At 35.1% G+C, this 14,895-nt stretch overlaps 1 protein-coding gene across 1 annotated transcript; it reads left to right on the forward strand.

Annotated features, from left to right (window-relative positions):
- The first annotated feature begins 9,469 nt into the window (after window positions 1-9,469).
- On the forward strand, window positions 9,470-11,386 carry LOC133176350 (uncharacterized). The gene is made up of 5 exons (XM_061311481.1): window positions 9,470-9,833; window positions 9,960-10,319; window positions 10,616-10,727; window positions 10,835-11,024; window positions 11,188-11,386. The coding sequence occupies exons 1-5, from the start codon at window positions 9,516-9,518 to the stop codon at window positions 11,384-11,386; spliced, it is 1,179 nt and encodes a 392-aa protein (XP_061167465.1). The 5' UTR covers window positions 9,470-9,515.
- Window positions 11,387-14,895: the final 3,509 nt, after the last annotated feature.

Consider the following 14,895-nt stretch of genomic DNA (forward strand, 5'->3'; position numbering starts at 1 on the left):
GAATATAGAGATGAACAGTTTGTCAGCACAACTCCTCTTAAACCGCTGCACAGAATTTGGTCAAACTTTGCAGATATTTAGGAAACAATGTGTAGATGTGCATATTACCAGGAAATTCCGATTCCATTATTTTTCTGGGAATTTCAGCACTTTTCAACTTAGATTTTTGGCCATATCTTGAATATAGAGATGAACAGTTTGTCAGCGCAACTCCTCTTAAACCGCTGCACAGAATTTGGTCAAACTTTGCAGATATTTAGTACACAGTGTGTAGATGTGCATATTACCAGGAAATTCCGATTCCGTATTTTTCTGGGAATTTCGGCACTTTTCAACTTAGGTTTTTGGCCATATCTTGAATATAGAGGTGAACAGTTTGTCAGCACAACTCCTATTAAACCGCTGCATAGAATTTGGTCAAACTTTGCAGATATTTAGCACACAATGTATAGATGTGCATATTACCAGGAAATTCCGATTCCTTTATATTTTCTGGGAATTTCGGCACTTTTCAACTTAGATTTTTGGCCATATCTTGAATATAAAGATGAACAGTTTGTCTGCGCAACTCCTCTTAAACCGCTGCACAGAATTTGGTCAATCTCTGCAGATATTTAGTACACAGTGTGTAGATGTGCATATTACCAGGAAATTCTGATTCCATTATTTTTTCTGGGAATTTCGGCACTTTTCAACTTAGGTTTTTGGCCATATCTTGAATATAAAGATGAACAGTTTGTCTGCGCAACTCCTCTTAAACCGCTGCACAGAATTTGGACAAACTTTGCAGATATTTAGTACACAGTGTGTAAATGTGCATATTACCAGGAAATTCCGATTCCATTATTTTTGCCTTAAGAGTTTTGCCTTTTATTGAAGAAACTTTCCAGCTAGGTAATAAGAAACTCCACTGGAATCAGTTTTTTATAATGAAATTCTATGTGAAATATTTTATGACCTTAAAAGACCCCTATTGATTTTGAGATCAAAATATTAATGGTTTAACACAAACACACACTCACATCATCTTCGATAGTTCTCTCCCCCCCCCCCCCCCCCCCTCTTCAAATTGGTGTGCTTTGCCTTAAATAATTTCATAAGTACAGTATATACAGATTCATATGACTACATCATAATTTTGTTTCCATCAATTATTTAAATGTGTAAACTGTCATGTGTTGGACATGGACTTACACTCATTAACAAATCAAAATCACTGAGGAATTTAAATAACAGTTTGTCAGCATAATTCCGGCACTGAATTTCCTGAAACTTTGTAGGTATTTCAGAATAATGTATAGATTTGTATATTACCAAGAAATTTTGATTCCATTATTTATCTAGAAACTTCAGTCCAGTTAAATTTGTAACATACAAAGATTTGAATGTCCTTATATGCAAGAAGTTTTGATGTGATGATTTTTTGCAAGTAATGCCCCTTTTTTGAATTATACTGTGTATTTAAAATGCACTGTGCCATTCATTACGTGTTGCATTGTCGAGTTTTGGGGAAGCGTGGGGTATGTGAGCTTGCTCACTTTTTCTTTCATTTAACTTTGTTGCTTTCAAAGTATAAACAACATATAAATGTGAGATTTTATGTTATTTGGTATTTAAAAATAGACAATGAATATCACCAACTTGTCAATGTACATTTGCACTATTTTCACTAGCGTATGTAGAATCAATATTGTGGAGTCCTTTGTCACCGCAGTAATTGAAAGAAAGAGTGGGGTTAGTCAGCAATGAGGCTACATCGCTGATAGCGATGCGCCTCAAAAATAGGGTTGGACCATTAAAAAAAATCTCAAGAACCAATGGGCCAGAAAAGCTGAAACTTACTGTGGAAGCATCCAGGTAAAGTGAATAAACTAAATTGTTCAAATCATGACCCTCAGGGGTAGGGTGGGGCCACAAGTTTTACATTGAAATACATAGAAAAAATCTTTAAAAATCTTCTTCTCAAAAACCACTGGGCCAGAAAAGCTGAAACTTATGTGGAAGCACCCTGGGAAAGTGTAGAATCTGAATTGTTCAAATCATGACCCCCCGGGGATCGGGTGGGACCGCAATAGGGAATAAAAGTTTTACATTGGAAAATATAGAAAAAATCTTTTAAAAACTTCTTCTCAAGAACCACTGGTCCAGAAAAACTTAAACTTATGTGGAAGCATCCTGGGGTAGTGTAGAATCTTGTTCAAATTATGACCCGATGGGGTAGGGTGGGGCCACAAAAGGTATTACAAGGAAGAGAATTTGGTGAAGAACAGGAAGGCTAAAGTTACTCAGGTGAGTGTTGCGGCCCATCGGCCTCTTGTTTCGACTTAGGTCAGTCGCAGCCATGATTCGAACACACAATGTTCAATGGCGTATTTGAGGAGGGCGTACCCCCCCCCCCCCCCAAAAAAAAATTGTCAAAGTTAGCGTAAATCATAGTTTTCTCGAGAAAATCTTATAATGTCTACTCGGTAGACCTCATTTTTACAATAAATTTCCATAATCCAGGAGCTTCCGGACCCTACTTTGGCTTGGCCCTAGACCCACTTGGAACCTGAAGGCGGCCCCAGACCCCTACCTACTTTTTGCGCCCTTCTAACTTCAATTCCTGGATTCACACCAGACCTTCCGATGACGGGGCGAGCGCTCTACCGACTGAGCTTCCTTGACGGTGGTTAAATTATGAAAAATATCAATATATAATGAAATTTAATGATAAAATGATGATAAAAACATTTATTGTTTTAGACTGCAATGCTGAAATTCAGTTATCTACTTCCAGTAGCTTGATCTACTTCCAATAGCATTGACCTAGTTATAAAACTACAAAGATAGCATCAGGATAAGGATAAAAACACATGTCTCCCCTTCTTTACCAACATTAACGAGTGCAAATATATGATCAGGGTAAAAAATAATAATGCAGTGCATCCCAACTCAAATTTTGTGTACAAAATTTCAAGCCTTCATGTTAAACTGATCTTAAGTAATGGTCTGGTCGTGTTTTTCTTAAGAACTGAAACTGATTTATTTGATTAAACGCCTATTTTTACACAAACGTATTTAATGGCGTTGTACAGTTAAAAAAAATTACATATTATATACAAATACACATGGAGAGTAATCATTAAAATAAAGCATCAAAGTCCCTAAAGAAGTAATTTTTTAAGTTGTTTTTGAAATCATCAATAGATTTTGATTGTTTAATATACAAAGGCAGTTCATTCCACAATTTTGGTCCGATGGTACTAAAACTCCTGTCGCTGAAAGTTTTTCTTTTATTAAATGGGACTATGTAACAGCTTTCGGAATTTCGGGAAGAGCGCAGTTTTTGATTTGAAGTTTGTTTTGACAGAAGTTCAATTAAATATTCTGGTGCTTGGCCCACTGAACAATTATACATGAATGTCAGAATCTAGAATGATATTCTAGTTTTGAACGGTAGCCAGTGGAGATCAAATAGAGATTCTTTTGAACTGTCATATTTCCTCCGATTTAAAACCAATTTGGCACACATGTTTTAAATTCGTTGCATTTTATTAATTTCGTATTGTGCTATGCCGAATAAAATAACATTGCAATAGTCTAAATGTGAAATAACTAATGATAGAACTAAAATTTCCGTAGCTTCCTTCGTTAAATATTTGCGGATGCTTTTGATCCTTAAATAATTTTTAACATTGCTGTTCGACATTTCCTATTTACATGTTCTTTGAAATTAAGATTTTCATCTAAAAATGCACCCAAATATCGTATACATTCTACGGACTTTATTTCATTTTCATTAATGTTAATCACTTTTGTAGCACATTTTTTCTAGTTGTTGATTACTGCCAAATAGAATAAATTCTGTTTCTGATGCATTCATTTTAAGTTTATTAGCGTTCATCCAGTTGTTAATAATCTTTGCGTAATCCTCAAGCTCGCGAATAGCCCCAATTTCGCTGTGTTTCGACGTTGGATTAAAGCGTGTATTTGCGGTATGGTCATCTGCAAAACCGAAAACTGATATGGAAGGAGGAATGACATCAAATATAGTTCCTGCGTACGCCAGATACAACCAGGGTCCTAAGCAGCTACCTTGTGGAACGCTGCATTGCAGCTGACGCACAGATGATGAAATGGAATTTACACATTCTTGGCAGCCACGAGGTCTCAAGTATGAATCTACCCATTTTAATGACAAGCCACAGATTCCATAATGTTTCTGAAGTACTTTTATTAATATATCGTGGTCTACAGTATCGAATGCGGCGCTGAGATCGATTGCTATAAGAGCTGTTACGTCTTGTTTCTCCATAGAGTCAAGCAGGTCATTTACGAGTCTTAAAAGCGCAGATTCACAAGAATGGAAACGTCTGTATGCCGACTGATTTTTGGGGAGTAGATTGTTTTCATTAACATGCGAATTGAGTATACAGAGAGCGGATTTTAAGAACTAGGTGCGGTATATACATATTATGGCCGCGGTTTTTCGTATATTTTCATCTCCCATATTTTATGTATCAGTGTTGTTTAATAAACTGACAAGGCTATGTACTTTATTCACATCTATTAGAAAATGACGTATTACTTAGTGAGACGTCATAATGGCGTGCAAAACACAGTGCGTTCAATGAAAAATAAGAAAATATACATTGAATTCAACTTTTCATCGTAAATTTCAACACCAGCGCATTAAAGAACCAATTTCATATTTGGTATACATATGCAATATCACCTCTTCTTGCTGTATGCAAAAACTGATGTTGGTTGTCACCTGCGCTCCCTATGTAAAATACAGAAAATGTTTAGGGAATTCGCAGATTTTCTTTAAAAGTTCAACTGTCATTTTCGGTATATGATTGCCTTGGAAACCGTTATTCAAATGAGCTGTTGAAGATTATCTAGAGTTGCAGTTTTGAAGAATAATTATACATTGACATTGAAAAATGGTGCATACCTGTTGATAGTAAGTATTTTATTATTTGTAGTTTCTCAAATTTACTTTCGAAAACATGATTCAATACTTATACAAAAAGCAGAGATAGACATAACACCTATTTGACTGACGGCCCTTAGCCTGCACACATGCAACCAGTGACATCGTACATGGCTAATTAAAGGACACAAATACTATATTACACCCATAGTGAAGAATTTTTCCTTGTAAAAATGTGTATTCTCAATCAGAGGCAACCCGTTAAAATACAAGACGTAAACGTTCTGTCAAATAAGTAAAAACGATAATCATAAATGGTGATTAGTGACTGACATATTCTATTTCAACACATTACTATGATTGTTAACTTGCAGAGATTAAGTTCAGTAGCTAAATGAACATCGCAGTATGGATGTGTATTTATTGAATTTAATTATCAAACGGCTCATTTCGTCCATGATACTAGTATTGTACATGTATAAAAAAAAAAAAAAATACATGTATATAGGCACGTACGTACGTATCAAGGAGTCCTGCCTTCTCCCCACTTTTTTTTTTCAAACGTAACCTTTTACTACTGAAAATGTCCTCGAAATGCTAGTAGCACCCCTTTACTTTTTTTTGTAACATAGATAAAAAAAAGTTGTGGAAAGTTGGTAATATATATTAATTATTTTCACATAGCTAGAAAAAAAAAAGGGGGGGGGGGGGTAACGTGTCTGGCATAAGGTCAGCCTTCACTTATGAGGTTATGTCCTAGAGTTACTTATTGACATTCCTCACAGGCTTACTACATTCTAAAAATTAAACATGTATAAATATTACGAATATTATATTTGATAACAAATGTATACATGCTGTTTTTTTAACCATAGACACTCTAATAACGAATAAGTTAGGATATTACAGTAATTGCAATTTATCTCACAAGTATCGATCATACAAGGGCGGATTTTTTTTTTTCGGAGAGAGGTTTCAAAGCCCCTTAAAATGAAAAAAAAAAAAACTCAAAAATGTTTTCACAAGCATAGAAAAAAGTTTGAATTTGAAATAAGAATATACTTATTATTACATATCGATTATTGCATGTTTTTTTTTTCAGAACACTCTTTAAGTCCTAGTTGTGTCCTTTACAGAATTACATGTAAACATATGCATGTACATATTAATGTACTATAGATCTGCAGTGTGTTTGCTAAATGCGTATTTTGTTATTTCTGATTTTAAATAGCGTTTGTTTCCCAGCGATGAAATACGTGTGTGTTAATAAATGAAATGACAAGCACCTATATATGATATAGGTACATGTGTTCTAGAGCCTCGTAAGGCGACAATTTATTCGGGGACAGGTGGTCTCACATTTTCATAACTTTGCGTTATTATATAGATAATCATGTTATTGGTTATAATAATTGTATTATACGCATTATATATGAACACACTATTTCAACCGAAACAATAATATATATTGATTCGAAAAAGTCAAAAGCGAAACTTTTGAAGTCTCCAAATTCTAACCCCAATTCCCAACCTCGGCTACTAGACAATAGTGATAATATCTATGCCAAGAAATCCCGGTCATTTTCCACAGCAATGGGGTCAATAAGAGTGTAATTGATGCAGATTATTTCCCCTAACGCTGGCAAGACAACGGCAGCAGATTTGGGGGGGGGGGTCCTAAGTTTTCATTTTTTTTTAGTTAAAGAAAAATAAACCTCTACACCAAGAAGTTTCTTGTCTGGTTCCCGCCCCCGACACTAAGTTTTTCATTTCGTTTTGGGAACGATCGAAGTGAAAAACGCAATGGCGGGGCGGGAACCAGACTAGAAAGTTTCCTCTTTTGTCCTGAAAAAATAGTTCCTGTCAAAAACCTTCATTCATTTACAAAGTACATAAAATGTACTAGGCACAGGTACCAAAATTGTAAAAATACACTGGAAGAAAATTAAAAAAAAAAATCATAGTCTCAAAAGAAAAAAAAAATTATAGAAATACAATGAAGTTCATATTCATTGGTCAATTACCGGTGTGATACCTTAATAGGGTGCAGTACTTTCCACAACAAAATGTTTATCGAGTTCGCTCTAAAATGCGTACTTTTTCTTGGCATGTGCTTAAAATTAAAACTGTAATGAAGTGAATTGCCGAAGTTGTATATTTTAAATGATATATATCTGTAGCTCTACAAAAATACATTTATTATGTGTACTTTCAACTTATGTTTTCTGAAAGTGAAAAGCGATATAACACAAGTTATGGATATTTTTTAATATATTTAGTGCGGGGGGGGGGGGGGGGGCATAAAACCAATAAACTTGAGATAAACTATTGTTTCTTCCTAACAGATAAATAATTTATCAAACGAAGGTGCGTAGATAGATGTATATTTGTATATTCTTTTTTAGCAGGTGCTTCTAGGGTTTTGATTACTGGGGTTTGATCCTAAAGATCCAAAATATTCATTGTTATATTAATTCTCATCATTAAGCATGACAACAAGAAATGGATCAATTATCTACTTCGAACACTTTAATTTCCTAGAATTTTGGAACTTCCTTGTATGGCTTCGCCCCAAGACCCCACCAGGGCCTCGTTCAAGACCCAATGGGGATGACGGCCTCTAGACTCTACCTTATCAGATGGCGCCCTCCCTTCCCCCTTTCAAATCCTGGATCCGCCCCTAATATCTGTGAAATGCGTTTTCTCGGACCCAAGAACCAAACTGTTTGCCTGAGGCCATTAGGCCTCAGGCAAACAGTTTGGTTCGAGGGGTCGACAAAACGCATTTGCCCGAGAACACAGTCAATAAATGTTTTGTTATACCTTTTACTTTTTATTTTGACATAAAATAATGTAAATTTTGTTTACCCGCATTGCGCTTTAAACTTGGTCAATTCCGTAAAGTTTTGTTGAACTCCAACAAATGCAGATAAGATACAGCTGACCCCGCCCATACTGTGACGTAAGCGGTCCAACATCTCATCGACAGGTCCAATATCTCGCTCTGCGGTCAAACATCGATTTTGTTTATGACCGCTCAGCAATTTACTGGAAATGTTAGACTTTTTTTTGTATAGAATTATATAGGAAACAATTTTGAAAGGTATAACAATTATATTTATTAAATGTCTATGTATTATTTTTCAGATAAATATTTATAAAATCAAAGCATATTCATGCGTTACATGCCATAAACGAGTGAAGAAAAATGAGAAAAGATTTCTGCACGGGAAGAAAAATAAAGATCTCAGAAAGTTTTTATCCAAGACTTTTGTCACGGACATATGTGAGAATGACATTGCAATCGATGTCGACAACAGTACTACTGTTCTCATACAAGACCTGATATTCCTAGAACATCCAGTGCTTCTGATAGTCCTAACAAAAAAAAGGTGTTCCACCCATTACAATTCCGGTATCTTCTGCAGGATACAGACATGATGCATGTGTCATATGTAAGAAAAGGGCCCGCAAACTAGTTGTTCTAGAAAAAGCAAGGTGTGAGATGTTTGAGATGTTCGTACAAAGTTTTTTCTTATGAAGCCTGGGGCTACGTGTTGCCCGTGCCACATTCATTTTGTTGAAGATGTCTTAAAATCAGGTGTCGCAACGAGTCTTCGCTGTTACACGTCCTTTGATGAGATTGGTCTTGCTCAGTTTCTTTAAAGCTTGCGAGATGTACATGTAGCAAAACACAATGGAGCTGTTCGACTTGACTTAGACAATGATTCCCATATGTCTGATCAGGATTACATCAATCTAACGGGTTTAGATTGAACACAATTTAACGAAGTTGTCAGCCACAGTCAAGATATAAAGACCTCTAAATCTAGAAGTATTAGAACATGCATTGTCGTCTTACTCGTCAAACTAAGATGTGGCCTTGAAAACAAGATTATGTGTACCCTTTTCAACATGAAAAAGTGGCAGGTACAATTATGTAAACTGATCCTTAAAAAAAAAAAAATGAATCAATGACTTTAAAAAATTATAAAAATATTTAAGAAATCAAATGCAAGTAATGAAATTGTAAATGCTCTTACTTTGAATTTTAGATTCGTCGTGCTATATCATCTGCACGGAGGGCATTATAAAAAGATTTTGTCCCTCAAAATCTTGGATTTGGTCAAGTGACTAGAGAAGACGTTATATCCAACCACACTAGACCATTGGCGAAAGAGCTCTTTTCCCTTGGTTATGAACAAGACCCACATGTCCTACTTGTTCTTGACGGGACGTACATATATGTTTGTTTGTTTGTATGTTGTTTAACGTCCCTCTCGAGAATTTTTCACTCATATGGAGACGCCACCACTTGCCGGTGGAGAGCTGCAAATTTTGTCCTATACTCGGCACTTACGGCCATTGAGCAGTGAGGGATCTTTTTCGTGCCAGCACCTACTGCGACACGGGTCTCGGTTTATACGGTCTCATCCGAAGGACCGGTCTCCACGTCCCACAGTGGGATTCGAACCCGCGACGTAAGGATCAACTCCTTACTTCGCGACTCTAGAGCAGACGCTCTAACCACTGCGCCACGACGTACATTTATGTACAGAAATCATGTAACTTCAGACTTTCAAGGCGCTCCTTCAGCATGCACAAACACAGGCCATTTGTGAAACCGATGATGGTAGTAACTACGTCAGGATATGTGGTATCTGTTCTGGGGCCGTACCTCGCCGACTCAAAGAACAACAATGCCGGAATCTTAAATCACATGATCCGGAACAACACCGAGGAAATGCGAGACTGGCTCCAGGATGGTGACACATTCATTGTAGATCGTGGATTTCGGGATAGTTCCGAGATGCTTGGAGACATTGGTATCAACATGGAAATGCCTTGCTTCATGCAGAGAGGTACATCTCAACACACCACACAGGAAGCTAGCCATTTACGCTTAATAACTAAGGTATTTTACTTTAAATTTCATGTACATGTGTACATTGTATTTGTCTTCTAGTACTTATGAAATATTTCATATCATTCTAAAAACTAATGCATTGTTTAAATCATTAATTTCAAATCAATTATCTAGGTAAGATGGGTAGTCGAGTCGGCCAATGCGAGGTTGAAGAGGTGGAAATATCTGAATCATGTCATACCAAATACACAGATTCCCTTCATTGGCGACTACATAAGGATCGTGGGTGCCCTATGCAACAGATTTACTTCTGCCTTAAGTTCTGGCAATGAGGAGGAGGATCAGGCCACTGCCCTGAAAATGCTGCATCTCTCTAAGCGGAAAAACGAGCTACAGGAATTTGTTGAAAGTAATGGATCCGGACTGTCCAACAGGACATATTCAGAGCAGAAAATTGATGCAGCAGGTTTTGCGCAAGACTTCCCAAAACTGTCCGATTCTGAAATTCACCAGTTAACGCTAGGAGTGAACCAAGTAAAAATGACAAAACATACACTCAGGAACAATTACAGGATGACGGTACATACAAAATCCTTGTGAACGAAGACCTGGTCCCGCCGCCGTCCAAATCCTATTTGTCGAATAAAAAGGGGGGAGGGGTTAGTCACAGTCACTTAATCAATCTAATCACCAGAATATCACTGGGGGATGCATATTCCTCATCAAACCCGCGCATGTTGATGTTGATTATCGCAAATTTTAAAAAGCATGCTTCAACGTAATATCCTTGTATAATTATGTTTCGTTTTAATATTTGACTTCTTCTAAAGCCTGTCTGCGATGCCACCTTCAGAATAACAAGTATTTGTGCGAAATGGCCTGGTAGCGTCCACGACAGCCGAATATGGCGCGAATCTGCATTGTGTCAGAAATTTGAAAACGGTACTTGGGTTTGCATATATATAAAAATCACGTTCTTATTATTTCAAACGCACAAATCCAGATTACTTGGATTTTTATAGGGTGTAATTCTGTATTTCATTTAATAGGTGAATATAACGGATTTCTACTAGGAGATTCTGGCTATCCGTGTAAAAGGTATCTGATGACACCATTTCTAAATCCTTCTACTGTCCCAAAACAGAAATTCAATGCAGCACTTTGTAAGACCAGGGTAATAGTAGAACAAACGTTTGGAATCTTGAAGCGCCGATTTTCGTGCCTACAAGGAGTACTTAGGTATATGGAAGTTGATAAAAACGTTGTTTGAAATATTTGTAAAGCTAGGCTCAATATACTTTATCAGTATTATTGCATTCAATCATTAAATTTTGTCAGTGGGGACAAAGAATATTTCAACAAACTTTAACTGGAGAAATAAACTGCCAATCATTCTATGCAGGACAACCCCACGTCAAGCAACGAAGTACATCGTTGCCTGTGCAATATTGCATAACACTGGAATAGACCAAGGAGACATCGTTGAATCTACACAAGTTCAATTTTATGGTGGAAACAACAATTACAACAATGCATTAACTGGTGATGGTTTCAACATGCACAACTACATCGTGGATACGTATTTCACTTGCGTAAAATAATTTAATACATGTACCTATACAAAACTCGCGAAGTTAATTGATCTTGGCTTGATAAGGATAAAAATAACAGAACAAAGCGATACTGCTATTTATACAGATTTTGACAGTAATGACAGAGAATCAAACTTATTTTTATATGTATTCCATTTGTTTAAAACAATATTATAGGTTTCATGTATAATTTCTTTTCCTTTTACATGTACATTTTGGAAAATCAGTTTCTTCATTTTGGTTTTAATTTGTTTTTGTGCAACACATCATTACAATTCATTAATCATACTTGAATTACTTGTAGTGGTATAAATGACAGAATTGGGAAATCGCTCCTCGAACTGACGGACCAAAAACGCTTTCTTAACATCAATGAGCTCCTTTTCTGCCTCCACCTTTTGCTTTTCAATTATCAATTTTCTCTATTTCGAGTTTAATTTTCTTATTATCCAATCTGAGATTTTCCAACTCTTCTTCTTCAAGTACATCCTTCAATATTTTTTTCGGAATTATTAGGAGAGACTGGTCGATCAGATTCTAAGGCTGTAGTCAAAGATTTAAAGATGATAGAAGATGTACAGGCAGAAGTCGAAGTTGTAGAGGCTGGCGTACTCGATTCCATGCCCTTTTCAATTTCTGTTAAATTTATACGCAATTCAATACATCCTTACGATTACATGTGTAATTCTTGCATGAACATTTACATTGTGAATGTAACAGACTCTTGCTACTCGTTTACATATATAATGTAATAACATGGATTCGGCAAAATTTAAAATTGAAAGTTTCATTTCATTTTTGTTTTTACCATCAGTGACGTCTGTGTTAATGCCATCCGGCAATCCGCAGATCTGTGGTCACCCGTCAAACGCCTACATCAAGGCGTCCTCAGAAGCTGTAAAGAGAGGGAGGAGCCGGACCACCACCTGTCTTTGGCCCTCGCAACATGTCATTTTTTTCTTTTTCTATGCCAATACATACCTCTCTTAATTACATTGAATATATCTATATATTTTTTATATTTTTTAAGCAGGCTTAGGTTAGACAATTCATATTTCATTCATCGAGAAAGAAAAATATTAAAAATGTAATTCGCGTCATTCATGTAACACTTTCCTTTTGCAATTTTCTAATTTAAAGAAAGCGAAAACTTTTAAAATCTGTCGTCATGAGTGTGTTAATGTTACAGTTTTTTGTTTTGCATAAACTTGAACCAAAAAGATAACAAGAATGATAACAATAAACGTTTATATAGTTTTCGCACTGACAAAAACGATGTAAATCAACTAAACAAATCTTAAATAATCAACAAGTCTAAATGAAACCTACAAGAATTAAACAACTAAAATACCTCTTTGTTTAATGTTGTTAAATTTTTTTTTAACAGTCTCGTTGTCCCTGTCATTTTTGTAGCTTCTACAACACCATCATCTTGAATATCAAACGCCCGAAAGTATTTCTAGACATATTATATTTAAAAAAAAGTAAGTCGTTAAAAAAAACAATTGTAAGCAGAGAGATAAGAAAACGATGGCATTGTATACCGACTTAGATGTACAAGGCGATACGCTCTATATGTTTATAATAATAATAACTGGTGATAGAGGCATATATAAGAACACTTTAGAAAATGCTAACACATAATCTAAGACCGCGGAAAATAACTGGAAATGTTGGAAAGAAAGCAACTGGTCGTCTGAGAAAACAATGGATTGGAATTTTATTAGTCAGAAGTTGCTTTATGAAGTCCATTGAGGAAAAAATGAATATTGTAGACTTTGTTATAACCCATTTATTTCATTGTATCAATTTCATTGAATTCGTTATAACGAATTAAATCCATTGTAACAAATTTAATCCATTATAACAAATTTAATCCTTTAATCCATTATAACAAATTTAATCCTTTATAACAAATTTTTTGAATTCGTTAGATCAATTCAAAATTTTGTTAAAACGAATTCAACTCGTTTTAACGAATTCTAAAACCTGTTATAATGAATTAAATTTGTTATAACGGAATCCAAATTTTTGATAAAGCGAATCTTATTTGATTAATCGAATCCGACAATTCGTAATATCAAATTCATATATATACATTTTTCTATAGACTGTAAGACATTAATTCTTGAATTTGATATCAGGAATTTAATCCGTAGTAAATTTTAGAATTTGTTAAAAAAAAATTGTTATAACAAATTTTAGAATTCGTTTCACGGTTTTAATTTGTTATAACATATTTTTGGATTCGCGATAACGAATTCAACAAATCTGTTATAACAAATTTAATTTGTTATAAAGAATTCAATTTTTTATTGATTGAATTTAATGACTGATCCAGACTACAAATTATTTCAATTTCTGAATAGTTTGGAATTATTATAGATCAGAATTCTCTATCCAGTGGTCCAGAAAAAAACACGATCTGACCATAACTTGAGAACCCTTTGACATTAAGTCTTCAAACTTAGAACATGCAGAGGTTGCATAAAGGAAAGATGCATTCCACCAGAATTTTTGATCTTCATTCAATAATTATAAGGTCAAGGTCAATCTTTTACATCAAAATAGAGTCCAAGCCATATTATAAGTACCCTTTGATATTAGGACTTTAAATTTGTAACATAGAAAGAATACATTGATACAAGATGCCGCATACCAAAATTTTGACCTTGAACTCTTTTCTTCCTCAAGGTCAAAAAGGGGAAAAACTTGATTACACCATAACTTAAGAATCCTTTGTTATAAAGACTTCAAACATGGAACATGCAGAAGTGATATGAAGAGGGGGGATGAATGTCACCAAAATCTTTTACCTTGATCCAATTATTATAAGGTCAAGATCAATCTTTAACATCAAAATAGAGTCCAGGCTTAGCTTGAGTACCCTTTGATATTAGGACTTCAATCTTGTAACATAGAAAGAAGACATAGTAACAAGATGCAACCCATCAAAATTTTCACCTTGACCCCTTTCTTCAAGGTCAAATAGAGAAAACAGAGAAACAGAAAAACTAGACAATAATTAAGAACTTCAAACTTGGAACATGGAGAGGTGGTATAGAGGAAGGGTGAATGCCAACATTTTTTTTTTCACCTTGACCTATTAATAATGTCAAGGTAAATCTTTTGCATGAAAATATAGTCTAGGTCATAACTTGAGAACTTTTTGACATTAGGATTTCAAAACTTTGAATAAGGAAAAACAACATTGAGACTAAATGCACTGCAGCAAAATATTTGAACTTTAACACTTTCTTCAAGGTCAAAGAACAAGGGGCGTTTTGGCCTTTAAAATGCCGCGTTGTGAAATTTACTTTTAAATGCTGGGGTGGAAAGCGAAAAAAATTTCCTTTCAGATAATATATAACAGTATATATTTATCTTATGAATATTACGAAAAATTTATGCCTGGAATGCCATTGTTTGGAACTTAACGTCGCCATTTTAGCGTTGACGTTTGGGACGTTTATTGTAAAGGTGCTATGATAAATTCCTATTCTGTATAAAACAATTCG

This window comes from Saccostrea echinata, unplaced genomic scaffold, assembly GCF_033153115.1.
Source record: "Saccostrea echinata isolate AGI-Se365-2 ecotype Australia unplaced genomic scaffold, CSIRO_AGI_Sech_v1 ptg000073l, whole genome shotgun sequence".
Classification (NCBI taxonomy): Eukaryota; Metazoa; Mollusca; class Bivalvia; order Ostreida; family Ostreidae; genus Saccostrea; species Saccostrea echinata.

What these genes read in the sequence shown, in the direction of transcription:
- LOC133176350 (XM_061311481.1), top strand. Translation starts at nt 9,516, where the DNA reads ATGCACAAACACAGGCCATTTGTGAAACCGATGATGGTAGTAACTACG. An exon ending in ATTTACGCTTAATAACTAAG is followed by an intron (nt 9,834 to 9,959) that starts GTATTTTACTTT and finishes TCAATTATCTAG; the next exon opens with GTAAGATGGGTAGTCGAGTC. An exon ending in GTGTCAGAAATTTGAAAACG is followed by an intron (nt 10,728 to 10,834) that starts GTACTTGGGTTT and finishes TTCATTTAATAG; the next exon opens with GTGAATATAACGGATTTCTA.